The sequence below is a fragment of the Euprymna scolopes genome, chromosome 32 (genome assembly GCF_053919585.1).
Source record: "Euprymna scolopes isolate OS-2025 chromosome 32, ASM5391958v1, whole genome shotgun sequence".
Classification (NCBI taxonomy): Eukaryota; Metazoa; Mollusca; class Cephalopoda; order Sepiida; family Sepiolidae; genus Euprymna; species Euprymna scolopes.
Window position 1 is genome coordinate 57,478,374 of NC_136513.1, and position 17,009 is coordinate 57,495,382.

At 31.9% G+C, this 17,009-nt stretch overlaps 2 protein-coding genes across 2 annotated transcripts in view; one reads left to right on the forward strand and one right to left on the reverse strand.

Annotated features, from left to right (window-relative positions):
* Positions 1-256: 256 nt before the first annotated feature.
* Positions 257-786, forward strand: LOC145256373 (glutaredoxin-related protein 5, mitochondrial-like). The gene has a single exon (XM_080115199.1). The coding sequence runs from the start codon at positions 291-293 to the stop codon at positions 753-755; it is 465 nt and encodes a 154-aa protein (XP_079971325.1). The 5' UTR covers positions 257-290; the 3' UTR covers positions 756-786.
* A 10,139-nt stretch (positions 787-10,925) lies between these two features.
* LOC145256374 (uncharacterized) overlaps positions 10,926-17,009 on the reverse strand; it is a 47,150-nt gene continuing 41,066 nt past the window's right edge. Inside the window, exons 10-11 of the mRNA XM_080115200.1 lie at positions 16,444-16,558; positions 10,926-12,922 (exon numbers count right to left, since the gene is read on the reverse strand). Coding sequence (XP_079971326.1) covers positions 11,076-12,922; positions 16,444-16,558 — 1,962 coding nt within the window. The 3' untranslated portion in view covers positions 10,926-11,075. The remainder of the gene's footprint in view (positions 12,923-16,443; positions 16,559-17,009) is intronic.

Below are 17,009 nucleotides of genomic sequence, written 5' to 3' on the forward strand. Positions count from 1 at the left end.
TCTCGGTGTTTTGAATCTAACTCCAAACACGACGAAAATTAATTTCCGGAGCACAAAAACACAGTTATGTGTGTTTCTTTGTTCTTTTATTTTATTATTGTTTGTTTTGTTGTGATTTTTTTTTTTTTTTTTTTTTGTATGTTAGTTTAAGCGTCAACCTTTTCATCCCCCTTATAATAAAACACTTTTGCTGTAAGTTCAAGGGAGATAACTTTATAGTTCTTGCAAAGCCGGAAGTTGAATAGAGTTATCCCCCTATGAATTTATTTGTATATTTTTAAACCGAGAACATGGCTGCCCTCATGTTGCGACCTCCGATCTGTTCTCTCCGATTGGGATTTACCGGCCTATCCCGTCTTCTAGCCTACCGTGGATATTGTAGTAACCCCAAATCTGGCAGCAAGGAACACATCGACAAACTCGTTTCGGAGAAAAGACTCGTCCTTTTCATGAAGGGCACGCCGGATGCGCCCCGTTGCGGCTTCAGTAACCTTGTCCTTCAGATTCTCCGGTTTCACGGTGTGGAAGACTTCAAAGCCCACAATGTCCTCGAGGACGAAACCCTCCGGCAAGGAATTAAGGACTATTCCAACTGGCCGACCATTCCCCAAGTTTATATGGACGGCGAATTCGTCGGCGGTTGTGATATTATGTTAGAAAAACATAAAAGCGGTGAACTTATTGAAGAATTGTCAAAAATTGGAATTCGTTCCGTTGTTTTGGATATGGAAGACGACGAAGAAAGCAAAAAATAAGAATAAATAACTTATTTTCTTTGCCGGTTTATTATTTATTATTTTATTTTATTTATTATTGTGCACATTTCCGTTATGTTGACATTTGTTTAATTTCATTTATTTAGAACATCGTGTTTTAACCTTTCTTGCCCTTACGTAACACTTAAAATAAAGGTATTATTGTAGATTAACCAAGGTTAGTAAATTTATAAAGTAATCTTTACGATTACTGTTCACACTTCACTTCCGGTTGTCCCTTCCCATGTAAAGATTTTTTTTTTTTTTTTTTTTTTTTTTCTAAATAACTTTATTTACAAAAACCCTTAACATGAGGAAATGGGTATAGGGATTTTCATTGCCTATTTTATACTTTCATCTACCAATTAAAAAAAAAAAAAAAAAAAAAAAAAAAAAAATTAAGGTGGAAGTAACGCAACAAGGAAATGACTCGAAATATACCGGAATGCCACAATTAAAAACAAAAGAGCAAACGGAAATGAAGTGGAAACAGTAATCGTAAAGATAACCATTTATAAATTAATACTGGCAGCCATATTCACTTCCTCCAGTACCAAACAAAAAAAAAAAAATGTACTTCACTTTTTTTCATTGAGTTAATGTTTGCGGCTCTGAAGTTATATAACTCTTCTACTAGATTAGATATGTTAAAAATGCATCGTCGCTTACTTCACCCATGATGGTCATTTAATTCTAAGAAAAATCTTGCTTTCTATTAAATTTGGCTTTCTCGCTTTACGAATATCATATACTAGAATTCTCAAGGGATCTAAATAGAAATGAGCAAAACGATTTATTAAATATTTACAAAGTGAATGATTTGACATTCACACTTCCTTCTTCATCAAAGTGCAGCTAGGTGTATCAGAATTTTTGTAGGAATTTTTGACACCCCTAACACGAAACTGCGAATAAAATATAAAAATCTCGTAATTCTGTTAAAAGTGGGTTATTTATTTTCTTTATGGATTATACTTCCAAAATAAACTATTAAAATTGTTTTAAAAGTAATAGAAATTTTTTTTTTTTTTTTTTTAAACTAATGAATTTTCCGAACTCAATATTTTTCAGTTTTTAAACTTTAAAAATCTATCAATTTTTCTATTGATTCTATTTTTACGATATTTTCAGGGTCAATGTGAAATTTTATGTTCTTTCCAATAAACCGAATATAATATTTTAGACAAACGTTTTTTTTTTTTTTTTTTTTTCACGCCCCCCCCCCATTTTCAAGTTTCTATTAAAAAGTAAATAATTAATTTACTCACAAATTGAAGAGAAAAGGTCAAATAATATATTCAAATTTAAAACAAAAAAAAACGTAGTGTTTTTTAGAATTTTACCTGTAAAGTTTGAAGTTTAAAACCTTTTTTTTTTTTTTTTTTTTTTAAACCACGTTATTTGTTTTCTTTTTCTTTTTTTTTTTTTTTTTTTTTTTTTTTTTTTTTTTTTTAATGGAACCTTGGTCCTTGCTCTTTTAATTGAAAAACAAATTAGGACTTGAATTACATTTTTCGAGGAGTTATAAGCTTGGAAAGACAGGGGGTCGAATAATTCACGCTTCACATTTTGAAATGTCTATTAAAAAGTAAATAATTAATTTATGTACCAAAGTCTTATATATCACAAATTGAAGAGAAAAGGTCAATAAATAATATATTCAAATTTAAAACAAAAAAAAACCCTGTTTTTTAGAAATTTACCTGTAAAGTCCGAAGTGTAAAACCTTTTTTAAAAAAAAACACTTTTTATATATATATGAAACCTTGGTCCTTGCTCCTTTAATTGAAAAAAAAAAAAAAAATTAGGGCTTGAATTACATTTTTTTCGAGGAGTTATAAGCTTGGAAAGATGGGGTGGAATTATTCACTATTTTCACAATTTCTGACACACCTAGTGCAGTCAGAGCAGAAAAGAATGATGGTTCAATTGTCGGCGGACGGACCCGGACCTGTACAAGCGTCACCCCACTATAAATTTGTTTCTGTTCGGTTTCTTGCAATTTTTTTTTTTTTTTTCAGTGGATTATTATTGAATGGACACTAATATTTCAGATTTAAAAATTTAAAAAAAAAAAAAAAAAAACTGATATTTCGACATTTGAAAGTGGTGCTCACTTTTTAATTACGTTATGGTAAATCGAGCCCCCATTTTTTTTTATCACGAAAACACGTGGTTAAAATTAACAAGAAAGAATAGAAAATAAAAATGAACGTACCGCAATTGTAATTTAATTTTTTTTCTTCTCAAATACAGAAGAATATTGAAGTGTTTTTTTTTTGTTTTTTTTTTTTTTTCGAAGGAAAGAATTTTTGCGTGTCTGACTTAGTTTGTTTTTATTTTGGCTTTTAGGGTTGCCAATCAATTTTCTGTCAACATTTTACTGGCATATGCATCTCGGCAATATTCGTACCCCTAGCAGTTTTTAGTGTAATACCATTGCCATTTGGCGAACATGTGACAGGAATTTCTCTAAAGTTAAACATTATCTGTAACACTTGAAATTGACAGTTTGGCGTTTTCCAAAAATGTACCAAATGTTTCAAAAAACACCAATCAAAAAAGGAAGTGTAAAAAAAAAAAAAAAAAAAAAACTGCAATAATCATTTCCGTTTTTACAAAAAAAAAAAAAAAAAAAAATTGGGATCGATTTACTATAACGTTGTAACTAAAAAGTGAGCACCCCTTTCAAATGTCGAAATATTAACTTTTTTTTTAATCTGGTATATTAGTGTCCATTCCAATAACAATCCACTGACAAAATTGCAAGAATCCGAACAGATACAAATTTATAGTGAGGGGGAGGGGGTGACTCTCGTACAGGTTCGCCAAATTGTCATATAATAAAGACAATATCTGATGCAATCCATAAAGGAAGCATCAAACTCTCGGAAAACTGAAATTAGAAGGAAATCATTTGTGCCCCCCTCTACGGGCAGTTATATAAAATTAAATAGACTGTGAAAAGAGCATTAGTTTTTCATTTTTACTGATCGTAGGCTTCTGGGTAGCCAGTTGAGAAACTGATTTACAGTATAATTACATTTCAGTCACATAAATTATTTAGATATTTATATATTAAAAACTTGAGTAACTGTTCTTAGATTTTTTTTTCTCTCCCCAAACAATGCACATGCCACTTTGTCATGAGGGGCTAATATTTGGGACCAAATTTACAGGGATACTATGTAGGTAGTTGAGCAGCGAAATGTCTGTTCACATTACACTTGAACTTCTGCATGTCAGTACAGTATGGGAAGCAGGGATCTTGGAGGGAATTCCAAAGCCTAGCAATTTACTAGAAAAAATTGAGTAGAAGGCTTTCCAGTATTTAGGGATCTCTACAGTGTTGAGGTTAGATTTTGCTGCTTGTTGAGAGTATTTACTCCTGATCTGAAATGGAACACGTACATCAAGTCTGTTGCCAAGGTTGCTGGAAAGATGGCAGGATCCTTCTACCGCTCCAGAAGATATCTCACTACTGATGCAATTCTCTATCTATATAAAAGCCAAATACGTCCAATGATGGAATACTGCTGCCATATTTGGGCAGGAGCTTCTAAAAACAGCCTATCCTGCCTTGACAGAGTACAAAATAGACTTCGTGACTTAGTGGGGGATGCCTTTTCTCTACCCTGCAACCTCTCTCCCACAGAAGAGATGTTGCAGGCATATCCTTGTTTTATCGTTCCATGGCAGGTGCTCGTCTGAACTCCAATCTCTGGTCCCCCCCCCTCGCCAATCTTTCACGAAAAACACCCGTCTAGCTGAATCCACTGTCAAAAATTTCCCCCACTCTTTATCTGTGCCTAAATCAAAACGTGGATTCCATGAACAAAGCTTCTTTCTTAGAACTGCACGCCTGTGGAACTCAGTTTTGTCTGCCTACTTCCCACCTGACTACAACTTGGATGTCTTCAAGTCCAACGTTAACAAATTCCTAATGAACCGCCCCCTTAAGTAAACACTTCATCAAATCTCCACACTAACATACTGTACTTGCAATAACCCTTATCCCTGAGTGGCTTCCGAGCCTTGATAAGTGGTGACCACTGTAAAAAAAAAAAAAAAAAAAAATTTATATTGAAAAGAGTACAAGTGCTTGGAGTTCATCGGAGCACATCCCATTAAAATACTTGTAAAACAGGCACAGGGATGCAACATTTCGGCGATGGGACAGAGGTTGGAGTTTGGTTGCTAGTGCAGGACCTATTAAATTGGCAACTCTTGAACCCTGTCTGAAAGCAAGAGACTAGTGGCAGATGTACCAGCCCAGATGTGGCAGCAATACTCCGTGATTGGTGACTTGTAGAGGTACAGGATACTCTCAGGTGCAAGTAATTTTCTAGCATGATAGAGCCCACCTGCTTTGACAATGTCAGTGTATTTGTTCCAATTCATGTTGCCTGTGAATGTTAAGTCAAGGAGTTTGAATGATGAATTCGCACCTAGAGTATTATTAATCGTGGCTCTCTGTAGTCTAGAAGGTTTCTTGTAATTACTAGGAAAGATGCTTAGTCTTGGTAGTATTGAATGAGTCAGGAAAGCAAGATTTGGTAAAGATGCTCAATTACAGTCCCCACATTTTTGATGGCCTTGTGCTTAATTTCTTAAAATATATTTTTTTTAATATTTTTGCAAATTATTCAAAGTGTAGTATCTATCATGATCTTGGTCAGTGAGGACGAAATCTTCTAGACTGAGGTGATTTTTATTTTTGTCTCTATCCAGAAATTCCCTTTTCGGGGAGCTGGATTTTACCCACATTAAAAACCGAGATTCTGTGTAACTCTGCTCTCATGGAGAGGTAAATAAATAAAGACGAGAAAGAGAGGCTCATCATATTTATACTCAATAAACAGATCTATTTATTATTGAGCACTTTTATATAAACACAATAAGGATTCAATAGATTTTACCTGTGAATGTAAACTTACCAGGATTGTGTATGTATATAATATGTGTGTGTAGTATGCTTATAGCAAGTAAGTTACACAGAAACGTTTTTTGTTTATGTTTCTGTGTAGATTATTTGCCATATGAATATTTTCATACTACTACTAAGCTCTCTTCATGTATTGAGCACTGTTGAAGTAAATAATAAAACAAAAAATGTATACATATTTTTTCATCCATGTAAAGTTATGACACGGATGAAAAATTCCCTGCAAGAAGAGAACAAAAAAAAACTATTGCGACCAAATTTTTAAATGGATGCAACATCTTGCAGACACTTCTAAATAGCAGGCAAATCTTCACTGATTTTTATCATTTCATATTTGGCTGACAACGGTGACAAGAATTGCAGAAAATTCTTAAGCTCCCCAATGTGAAAAGAAAGAGAAAAAAGATGTAGCTTTAACAATATATTATTCATATTTTTAAAAAGTCCAATAAAAACATTGCATAGATTATAGAAAATAAAAAACAGTGAGCTACAGTGATTTGTAATTTATTTTTCATTATTTACTTCATACAATAACATCATCTTACAATGAAACTATTTTACATGTATTATAAGATATATATATATATATATATATATATATATAAAATATATGTACAAAATAAATGATAATAAAATTTTACTTTACTGCAGTTTCACAGTATTATCGATCATCAGAAATGTCTCTAATTGGTATCAATCAACAAAGTTGATAGAATTAACTGGTATCGATCAACAAAGTTGAAAGAATAAACAGTATTTGTACACATGACCGTGTTTCGCTGTTTTTATTCAAATATACGATTACACATACTTGTTAGCACCTTTTTTTTTCTTTGCAGCCCTTATGTAAATTTATTATTAAAAAACAAGGCCACCTGCAATAGTAAATAATTTATTTTTATTAGTAACCACTGATTTCATACAGTTGTCACACACCGAAGTAAAAATTGAAACGATCAATCGAGATAAAACTTACAAAAAACAACATGCAAATTAAATTTTGATTAAAGAACAAATATCCAAGTACATATCCTAGGCTCAACTCTCTTCCTGATCTACATCAATGATCTCTCAAATCACATCTTAAGATCATTCGTAGACATTCAAACATACACAAAAAATACTCATCTAGTTGAAACCACTATCAATAATTTCCCCTACTCTTTTCTGTGCCTAAACCTAAACGTAGATTCCATGAACAAAGCTTTTTATTAGAACTGCATGCCTGTAGAACTCTCTTCCATTTCCCTGCTTTCCAGCTGACTACAATATGGTCGTCTTCAAGTCCAATGTAAACAAGTTCTTAAGTAATCCAATTTACCAAATTTCCGCAACTAATGATTACTTTGATATTTTCCCATTGATTACCATACGCTCATTAAACCTTATCCTTGAGTGGCCTTTGGGCCTTGATAAGTGATGGCTCCGTTGTGAAAAAAATAAATAAATTTAAAAAAAAATAGTTTTCTGATTTTGTGAAAAAAAAAAAATGAATTTTATTTATAAAAAAATAAACTCTGCTATCTTTCTCCTCAATTTGTAAATAAAGCATCTATGTGCCCATAGATTAATTATTTTAGTCCCAATTTTATTATTATCAGCTATTATTAAAATTAAGCCTCCTCTTCTTTGCTCATAAAAATAAATTTCTATACATGATTATTCCTTCCTTTGTTTATTATCAGTTTTTATTAAGATTAAGTTTCTTATCCCCCCCCCTCTCTCCAAAAAAAAAAAATTTTGTTTTAATGATTATTAAAGCAAGCCGGACGCATGCACAAGTTCATTTTTATTAAATAGAGAATAAATTGCTTTTGCACTTTTGTTACCGTGCTATTTTTTATTTTCAAGTTTTACGATATCTTTTATATTAAATTATTAAGTGAAAGTAGAGAATAGTTGGAAAATACCCTCCCCTCCTCATGTTAAGAATGGCTTTCTAAATAACATTATTTCAGCATGGTAACAAAAGTGCATAAGTATCAAAAATAAGTCTACATAAGGGCTGCAGTCCTAAACAGAATTTTAAAACCTGTTGGAATTTTTCTTTTGGTTTAAAATGTTCATATTTAAAAATAATTGCAAAAAGTGTGATGTAATGTTGAAATGTGATTTTCATTGGAAAATACGTTAGGAATTCTTATTCAATAGACGTTTGTTAGTGACAATAGAATAAACTGAACACACGTACTGGGCAACTCATAAGCATGTATATGTCATTAACAATGATTGTTTTAATATCAAGAGTGCCCAATCCACTTTCCACCTTAGTGTTTTTAGGATGTCTGCATTAATAAAAGTATGCTGCCCTTGTACAAACAAAAGGAATTCATTTTCATGTTGAAGTTTGAACTAAAAACCAAACTAAACTTCCATGAACAAAGTTTCTTTCTTAGAACATTCCACCTGTTGAACAAAATGCCACAAGTCTTCTTCCCAACCGATTACAACATGGTTGTCTTTAATTTTAATGTAAATAAATACTTGTGGAGCCATTTTCTTGGATAATCAATTTCTCTTAAGTAATATTTTTCCCATTCAACTTACTGTTTCCAATCCTCTCATGATGGTGATCATCGTTCAACTGGCAATCTCTAATTTTTATCCCTGAGTGGTCCACCTAGGCCTTGATAAATGGTGACTTGTTAGTAAAACAAAAAGAAAAGGTTTCCAGGTTTTCTTGGAACAAAACTCTTCAATATTATTTGAAAATTTCAGTTTTCTTTTCAGTCATCTTCCTTGAATTACACTAGGTAACAAGAGATACAGTCTTTTGTTCAGAAGTACAAAAATGTCTCATTCCATGTATGTGGGATATTGAAAATGAAGCTTATTCTCTTTTCAACATTGGACTTGAAGCTAGCCAGATGTGTCCAGCCCAGTTCCACATTTTCACATCTCGTACACCATTATGTCAGATAGTTCAGTTTAGACGTAATATTTTAACAGGTATCACCACTTTCTACTTGTTGTAATATTCGTTACTTAAATTAATTTTATGTTCAAATCATGTATCCTACATAGCATTCTTCAAATTTAGTTGGAAAATATATGCCTTCTCATCCTTCCTTGGATGATGGTATGAAATTACCCCTAAAAATCTTAATGTATTAAATGAAACGTTTTATTGGTAGCTTAACTTATATCATAGATACAGAGCATGACACATGCAGGTCGATGTACAATACTAGTGTATTAATAATTATGTTTGATATTATTTCAAAGATGAATTATTTACAAGTTTCACACTTTTTCTCTGTGTGTGTGTGTGTGTGTGTGTTTTTTTTTTTTTACAACATTTCAGCACCTTGCAGCCTTTCAAGATTTGATGCCATTAATATTTACACTACTTACAATTTAACGGTATAAAAATATTGATAGTACTAAAGTTAATCGGGTGATGAGATCTATGATCAAAACATAATTGCATTTGTGTATTCTTCACCATATTTTTTTATTTTTATATGCCATTTCTGTACACACGGTTAAAAGTTTTAATTTCCACTTGTATACGCCTTTATCAGAGCTTTACAATACTTTAAAAAATAAGTTGCTTTTAATTTATAATAATCATGATTTCATGCACACAATCTTCAGATGACAAAAGTAACTTAAAAACGACTTGTCTCTTTTTATGCAATATATATAGTGTTATATTCCCAATGTTTTAGTCATACTTTCAGGTCATATTTGAGTGCCTTCAGTTGTAGCATGTTAAACTGAATACTTTATTTAAGCTATCCAGGATAGATTGCTATCATTCTGCATGCTTTTTAGATGTCAAATATCATTCCATTTTTTCTTTAATTCTTCCACAGGTCATTTGTTAGTTTGTTTTGGTTTCCTCAATTCTGTTTTGTATCAGATCCTGCAAAGGTTGCCTTGTTCATAGTAAAAGAAGTTTTATATATGGAACCAGCATAGCATGGAGCCATCAATCTACAGTAGTATCCACTTTACAACCAACTCCTCAATCGCAGAGAAAGGGACATAAAAAAATTATTTATCCTAGTGATCTAAAAGGAATTATTTATAATAGATATCTAAAAAAAATTATACTAGATATTTAAAAGAAAAATTATACTATATAGCTAGAAAGAAAAATAATTTTACTAGATTTCTAAAAATGATTTATACTAGAAATCTAGAAAAATAATTCATACTCAATAAAAAAAAATAATTTATATTAGATGTTTAAAAAATATACTAGATATCTAGACGAAAAAAATATAGTAGATATTTAAAAGAAAAATTGTACTATATAGCTAGAAAGAAAAATAATTTATACTAGATATCTAGAAAAATGATTTATACTCAATAAAAATTAGTTTATACTGGTTATCTAAAAAGTAATTTATACAAAATATCGTTATCTAAAAAAACTTAATTTTTGCTAAATATCTGAAAATATTATGTTAGATATCTAAAGAAAAAATTTCCTCTTAGCATCTAAAAATAATTTTTTTGATATCTAAAAATAATTTATACAACAAATCTAAAAATATCAATTTGTATTTGATATCTAAAAATATTTATACAAAATATCAAAAATAATTAGTTTATATTAGATGTCTTAAAAAAAATTCATTCATATGGATATCTAAAAAAATAATTGATATTTAATAAGTAATTTATACTAGAAATCTAAAAATATTCATACTAGAAATATAAAATACTGATGTATAATCTAACAAGTTAATTTATACTAGAAACCTAAAAACATTAATCCATACTATGGAAACAGCACTAACCCTATCCAGATTTAACCAGCTTCCTCTAAAGGAGGAAGTTCCATGGGAGTATGAAATTCACAAGCTGTCCCCAGTCACATGTGTATTCTCATTAGGAGAGATGAGGACGTTAAGATTTTGCAATTCTTGCAGGCAGGTGTCAACATCCTCCTATATACAGCGCCTTGTATTCCCAAATTGGTCACCCATCTGGTACTCACTAGGATCAATGTTGCTTAACTTAAGTGATCTAATGAGAACTGGTATGTCAATATGATTAAGCCGTACAATTTGTACTAGAAACATAAAAATATTGATGTCTTGCATAATCTCGAAAATAAATTTATATTAAAAATCTAAAAAATTAATTTATACTAAAATTCTAAAAATATTGACATCTAGAATAATCTAAAATAATTATATATAAAATAAAATTAATTCATATTGAATATTTAAAAAAAAAACATGTTATGAAGAATGGATTAAATCTATCCCAGTGAATTAAATAATAGGTTTGGTTTGAACTTCCCAGCTTGCAAAGAACAGCAAAAACAACAAAAGTCATCTAAGGAAGACCAGAGAGTATAACGGTGGAAACGGTGACAAATTCCAGGAATGGATATAAAAACTTGAATATCAATTTTAGTCCAACTTTATGATGCTGCTTTCCCTTTTCTTTATTTTCTCAGAGACATTTTGAAGCGGTGTACTCGTTTTTATAAAAATCACTTCACCGTTGTCGGTCATATCAGAAATATTAGATGGATCTCTAATTGCATCACTTGAACTAAAGAGTTCTTGGGAACTCTCCAAGAAGCCAGGGCTTGGAGGAACAGTTACATCACTATCGGAATCAATGACTATACACTCGTCTTCTGAGTCACTGATCTCAACAACCAATGTTGTTTGATTTTTGGAAGATTCTTGAATAATTTTCACAGAATTTTCACTTTCTTTTGAAGAATTTAGCTCTTCGGCATTGTTAGACTTTTTCAAACTGGGGTGTGTGTACGTCGTTAAATAATTTTCTAAATTGGAAACAATTGTTGGAACTCTGTTATCAAAAGACAATTGAATTTTTTTTTCATGAACAGTCATATCATCTAACTTTAAAGATTGGCAATACTTTTTATTTCCGTCATCAAAAGATGATCGGGCAGTGTCAGATTTGTTTGAACAGTTATTTTCCTGAAGTTTTTCATCAGTGTCTACATCCCTGCATGAATGCAAATTTATGATCTGAGAAGCACTCGAGGAAGTAAGAAGATTGTTATTTTGATATTTTTCAGTTTTACTAACCTGCAATTTTATCTCCTCATTGGATGTTTCTACAACATCATTGTCTTTCAAACATATTCTTCCATGCAAGCTTCTCTTAACATTCTGTGAATCAATTTTGCAATATTTGTTTTGCCTACATGTGTCCTCTTCATCTTTATTCAATTTGTGTTTTTTATTTTTTGGAGGAGAGAAAAGCATTTCTTTAAACTCTGGGAGCTTCAAATCAAAGCGATCAAGCGTTTCTGTTTTTGCATTTGGTTCATTGTCCACAGACTTTTCCTCTCCTGAGTGATATGAATCTAAAGAATTTCCATTTAATGACAAGTTACTGTTTACATCATCACCAACAGAATCTTCATTGTTTTCATCATTATCTGACTCATCCATACACGTTCGGCCTTGTATGCCTGACGTGCCCTGACTTGTTTGTTCTCGTACATTCAGTTCATCTACACACGTTTGTGCGAGTATGTCCAATGCACACACACTTTCTTGTTCACATATGTTCTGTTCCTCTGAATTTTTTTGTTCTTTTAAGTCTGTCTCAGATTCGCTCGTTTGTTCCTTTATGTCATGTTCATCCATACTTTTTTGCTTGCAGATGTTTGCTTCTTTATCGTCAACTTTTTCTGAACATGTTTCTTCTACTTTATCCCCTTGTCTATTCAAATCGGTATCAGATTCATCATCTGCTGCAACCAATTTTTTCTCTGTCTTATCTTCTTCATCGAAGTCATCCCCAGCTCCTAACTTTAACGTATGAGCCGGACTCGATGATTCCTTCATTTCTAAACCATCAGTCTTCTCTGCCAACAAACTCTTTTCCAGAAGGTCCTGCGATCTTTCAATTGATTTTTCATTTTCATTTTTGGATTCTGACGAATCAAAATCAATATGCAACTTCAAATGGGCACTTTCATCCTCTTCGTACTCACTGTCGTCACTATTATCTTCAACGTGCACAGGTAGGGAAGCATCCATCTGCAGGGAACCGCTCGATGGTAGAGAAGCCTCAGCCGGTTCATCTTTTGACAGAGAATTCTGCGAGAGATTTACTGATTCTTCGTCACTGTACAAATTCAGTTCACTGCCAGATTTCTGGCTTCCAGCATATGATGATTGGGAATTGATGTTGGTATTTTCCTCTTGCGAATTTGCCGACTGGTTTTGACTGTCATCGAAGACACAATCTCCAAGAGAAGCAGATTCTACAAAAATATCAAGAAAGAGATTTTTAGAAGGTAAAAAAAGAAATATGCATTGATGAACTGTATTTTGAATTTAATTATTAGCGAGGAACAGGGGACTATAAACACTTCAATAAGTAATCATTTTTTACATTCATGATTTTGCTATGTCTTCATTTCTTTTTATCTTTTTTCTTCTCTAAATCCCTTTTTCATTCCATATAAAAAAACTTTTCAACAGTTTTTTGAGGAACATACATTTGTTTCTAAGGAGTTGTTTAGTAGTCTTCCATTATTTAATGAAGCACGTGTAAGACATACTACATAAAAAATAATGATAATAATAAATAAAACCTTATCAGTGAATTAACTGAATCATTTAGTTTTTAATTAAATGTCAAAAGACCAGAATCAATTCATATTCATAAATTTTGTTGGATTTTTATTTTGTTCTAATTTTTTAAAAATAATTTTAATTTAGGCAAACACATAGATTTTCATTATATTGCATCTTATACATGTTTCGTTGGATAGTGGAGGATATTTTTCTCAGATCACTAAGCAACTTCTCAGAGGTGAATAGATATTCCTCCAAAAATATTACAAAGTTCAACATATGGAATGAAAAAGGAAAAAAGAATTTCAAGAAGAGAAAGGAGATATGTCAAATCTGTAAGAACATGAATTTAAAAGGCTTACTTAAGTTACGAGGGACGTTCCAAAAGTAATGCCTCCTATTTTTTTTATTCCGCTCAAATGGATAAGAGAGGATTGCAAATTGAACTTATGCATTCATAACTTGAAAGTTTCATCTTTCTATTGCAGATTGGTGTGAGTGTGAGAACCCCTGTCATGTATATGCATCAGAAGCAGAGATGTATCATTAAATTCCTCCATTTAGAAAAAAATTGAACCAATTCACTAGCATCTGTTGAATGTTTACGCAACTGGTGCAGTTAATCTCAGCACAATTATGTGATAGGTTCATCGATTTCAGAGTGGCGACCGAGATGTGAGCGACTAAGTGCACTCCAAACATTTACAGCAGAGGCATCAAAAGATGCTGGCAAAAGTGAATTGAGAATGGTGATGATGCACAGTTAGGGATTAATAGGGATTAGTATTTAATGCAAAAATGAGCACAAGTTTAACCATATTCAACCATCAATTTGGCATAAAGTTTGCATTCTAAATCAATTGGCTAAAAAGTTTAGTTCATCATAATTCTTGTAGTAGAAGAGAAATGTTCAGGTTAATATGTTCGATATCGATCGGTTTTATATTTTCTTTAAATAAATAATTCAACACATTTATATATATTTCAGACATGTAAAAACCTTATCTCTGGCAAGACAGGATTTATTGTATAAGTTTCTGTCATTTTTTTTTAATTTGCTCCCCTGAAACTTTGCACCTTATCTTACATTACCATAATCTCTTCACATACTAAGCAGAAAGCAAATTCTTAGAATGAAATATTATAATTGTTTTACTTTCGTCCCCTCCGTCTACCCTGTTTGTTTAACATTACTCTTGCTCACTCTGGTAGCAGTATCATTTAGATTATTCAGATGATGGTCATGTAGAAATCTGAAGTACAAAGGGCCTTCAATAAGTTTACAGACTTTTTTGTACAGGCATTTCAAATCGTCATAGACTCTTGAAAATTCAGTATGTTATTGCTATACATCTTATGAGATGACTGACCAATTGCTTTACTTTCGCTCCCTTTCTCTATCCTGTCTGTTTAACAATATTCTTGCTCACTCTGGTAACAGTGTTATTTAGATTATTCAAACCACCATTTTCATCTTGGATGTTATCCTCACAATGCTTTGACTAATGTAACCGCCAACATTTTTCATGTATATGTTGTTGAACTTGGGACTCTGTACAGAATTTTCAACAAAACCTTTTAGATAATCCACAGAAATAGATTTTTCTGATTCCATCTGCGATGGTAGAAATCTTAAGTATTAGGTGTACAAGAAAGTTCTTGCAGTTTTAACTTTTCAATTCAGATGAACATATCTCAGCTCAAACAAAATATTATTGATTGAAATAAGCATCATCAGAATCAACACACTTTTTCCAACGCAAAAAACGTGTATTTATGCGAGTAACGTTAAAATCATGCATACTGGTGGCGATGATATCGCTTAGGTTTTTTAAGCATTTCTCACACAGAAAGTTGTTGAGATGTTTGAAAAAGTGGTAGTTGGTAGGTGAGAGGTCTGACGAGTATGGAATGGTTTCGCCTGCATTCAAAAAAACTAATGAATGAGACTAGTCACAGCCCACAAAACAGTCAGCATGACTTTCTTTTTGTGAAAACATGGCTTCAAGAAGTGCCTTTGAGCTTCAGCGGCATCTAACCACTGAGCTGAACGTCGCTGATTATCATAAAGAACCCACTTTCATCGCAAGTCATAACCCGGTCGAGAAATGGGTTGTTCTTGTTGCGTAAAAAAAAGGAAGATGACACTTCATAACAGCATTTCTTTTGGTTGTCGTTCAATTCGTGGGGCACCCATTTATCAAGTTTTTTTTGTCTTTCCAATCTCTCTCAAGTGGTTGGAAATCATATACATCACGTCTAATTCAGAAAAAAATTCTCAAACAGTTGTACATGGATTGGGTTCAACTAAGGCCCTTAACTGATCGTCGTCAACATCCTATAGCCGACTACTATGCTCATCATCTTTAAGACTCTCGTTGTCACCACAAAATTTCTTAAACTACCATTGTGTTGTGCATTCAGTAGTGGTTCCTGGGCCAAACACTTGATATCATGAACTGTTTCAGCAGCTTTTCGGTCTAGTTTGAATTGAAATAAGAACATTGTGCGATTTGCTTTTTTTCCATTTTGTATTCAACGTTCTGAAAAGAAGACATGATTGTTTTAAAACGATTGTAATTTAAACTATTAGATAGAGCGAACATGCTCTTTAAAATCATATATAAAGTAAAGCTATTATAACAAAAACTAATTTGAAAATACATCATTTGAAATTAAAATTAAAAATTCCGCAAGAATTTTCTAGTCAACCTAATAGTTCTTAATTGTATTCTTAGTATTATCGATTGAACTTTCAATCTTCAGAAGATTGTCACTTAGAGCTGATTATACTTAGCACTTTTAGCCGTTGTGCCATGAGTCCGTGTGGACAACAGACAAAAGTGTTAAGTGATAATCAGTTCTAAGTGAGGTTGAAATTTCAATCTTTATAATGAGTAATACTAAGAATTACTTAAGATTTCTAACCGATCATGACTTATAGAAAGAGAATAAGCTACCTCCATAGATTGAATAGAAGGTCTTGTTCAAACTTTTGTACACATTGCCAAGTTCAATAAGAGTACTTGAAGAAGATTGAAGATTACATTAGCCAAAATATTGTGAGAATAACGTCCCAGATGAAAAAATAGTCAGAATAATACATATTATCAATCCTCATTTCAAAAACTTCTGAAACAAAAATTTAATTGATTTATCAAAAGTGATAAATAATTCACAGGTAAAAACAGAAGAGAAAATTTACCTGAAGAAGATTTCTTAGAGATTTTCATGATTCCAAGTGTCTGTTCTTCGGATCCCTCTGAACTAAAATGCTTATAGTGCTTAGTTGTAAGGAAGGAATTTAGAGTATTTTGGACCTGAAATGCAAAGAAAGTGAAATGTAAAACATACAAAACAAAAACTCATCTATCTACAACCACTATAAATATTTTTTTCCTTTCCTTCTCTGTGTAACAGAAACTAAATGGAACTCCCATGAGCAAAGTTTCTTTTCAAGAACTACTTGTCTGTGAAACAATACTATGGGGATGCTTCCCCGTTAACTACAACATGTTCATATTTAAGTTCAATATAAACAAATTCTTGTTCAGTCGTATTCTTAAATTATCAAATTCTACTCATTTCAACCATCATTAACAATCCTCAGAGTGTTGTCTCACCGTCAATCTAACAAATTTATCCTCTAGTGGCCTATGGCATTTTATAAACAGCAACACATTAGTACATAAAATAGTTTCATTCATGACTCAAAATCCTTGTAGAAGACTGAAATAAAATACAAAAAAGTGCTGAGAAAACTTTTGAGAA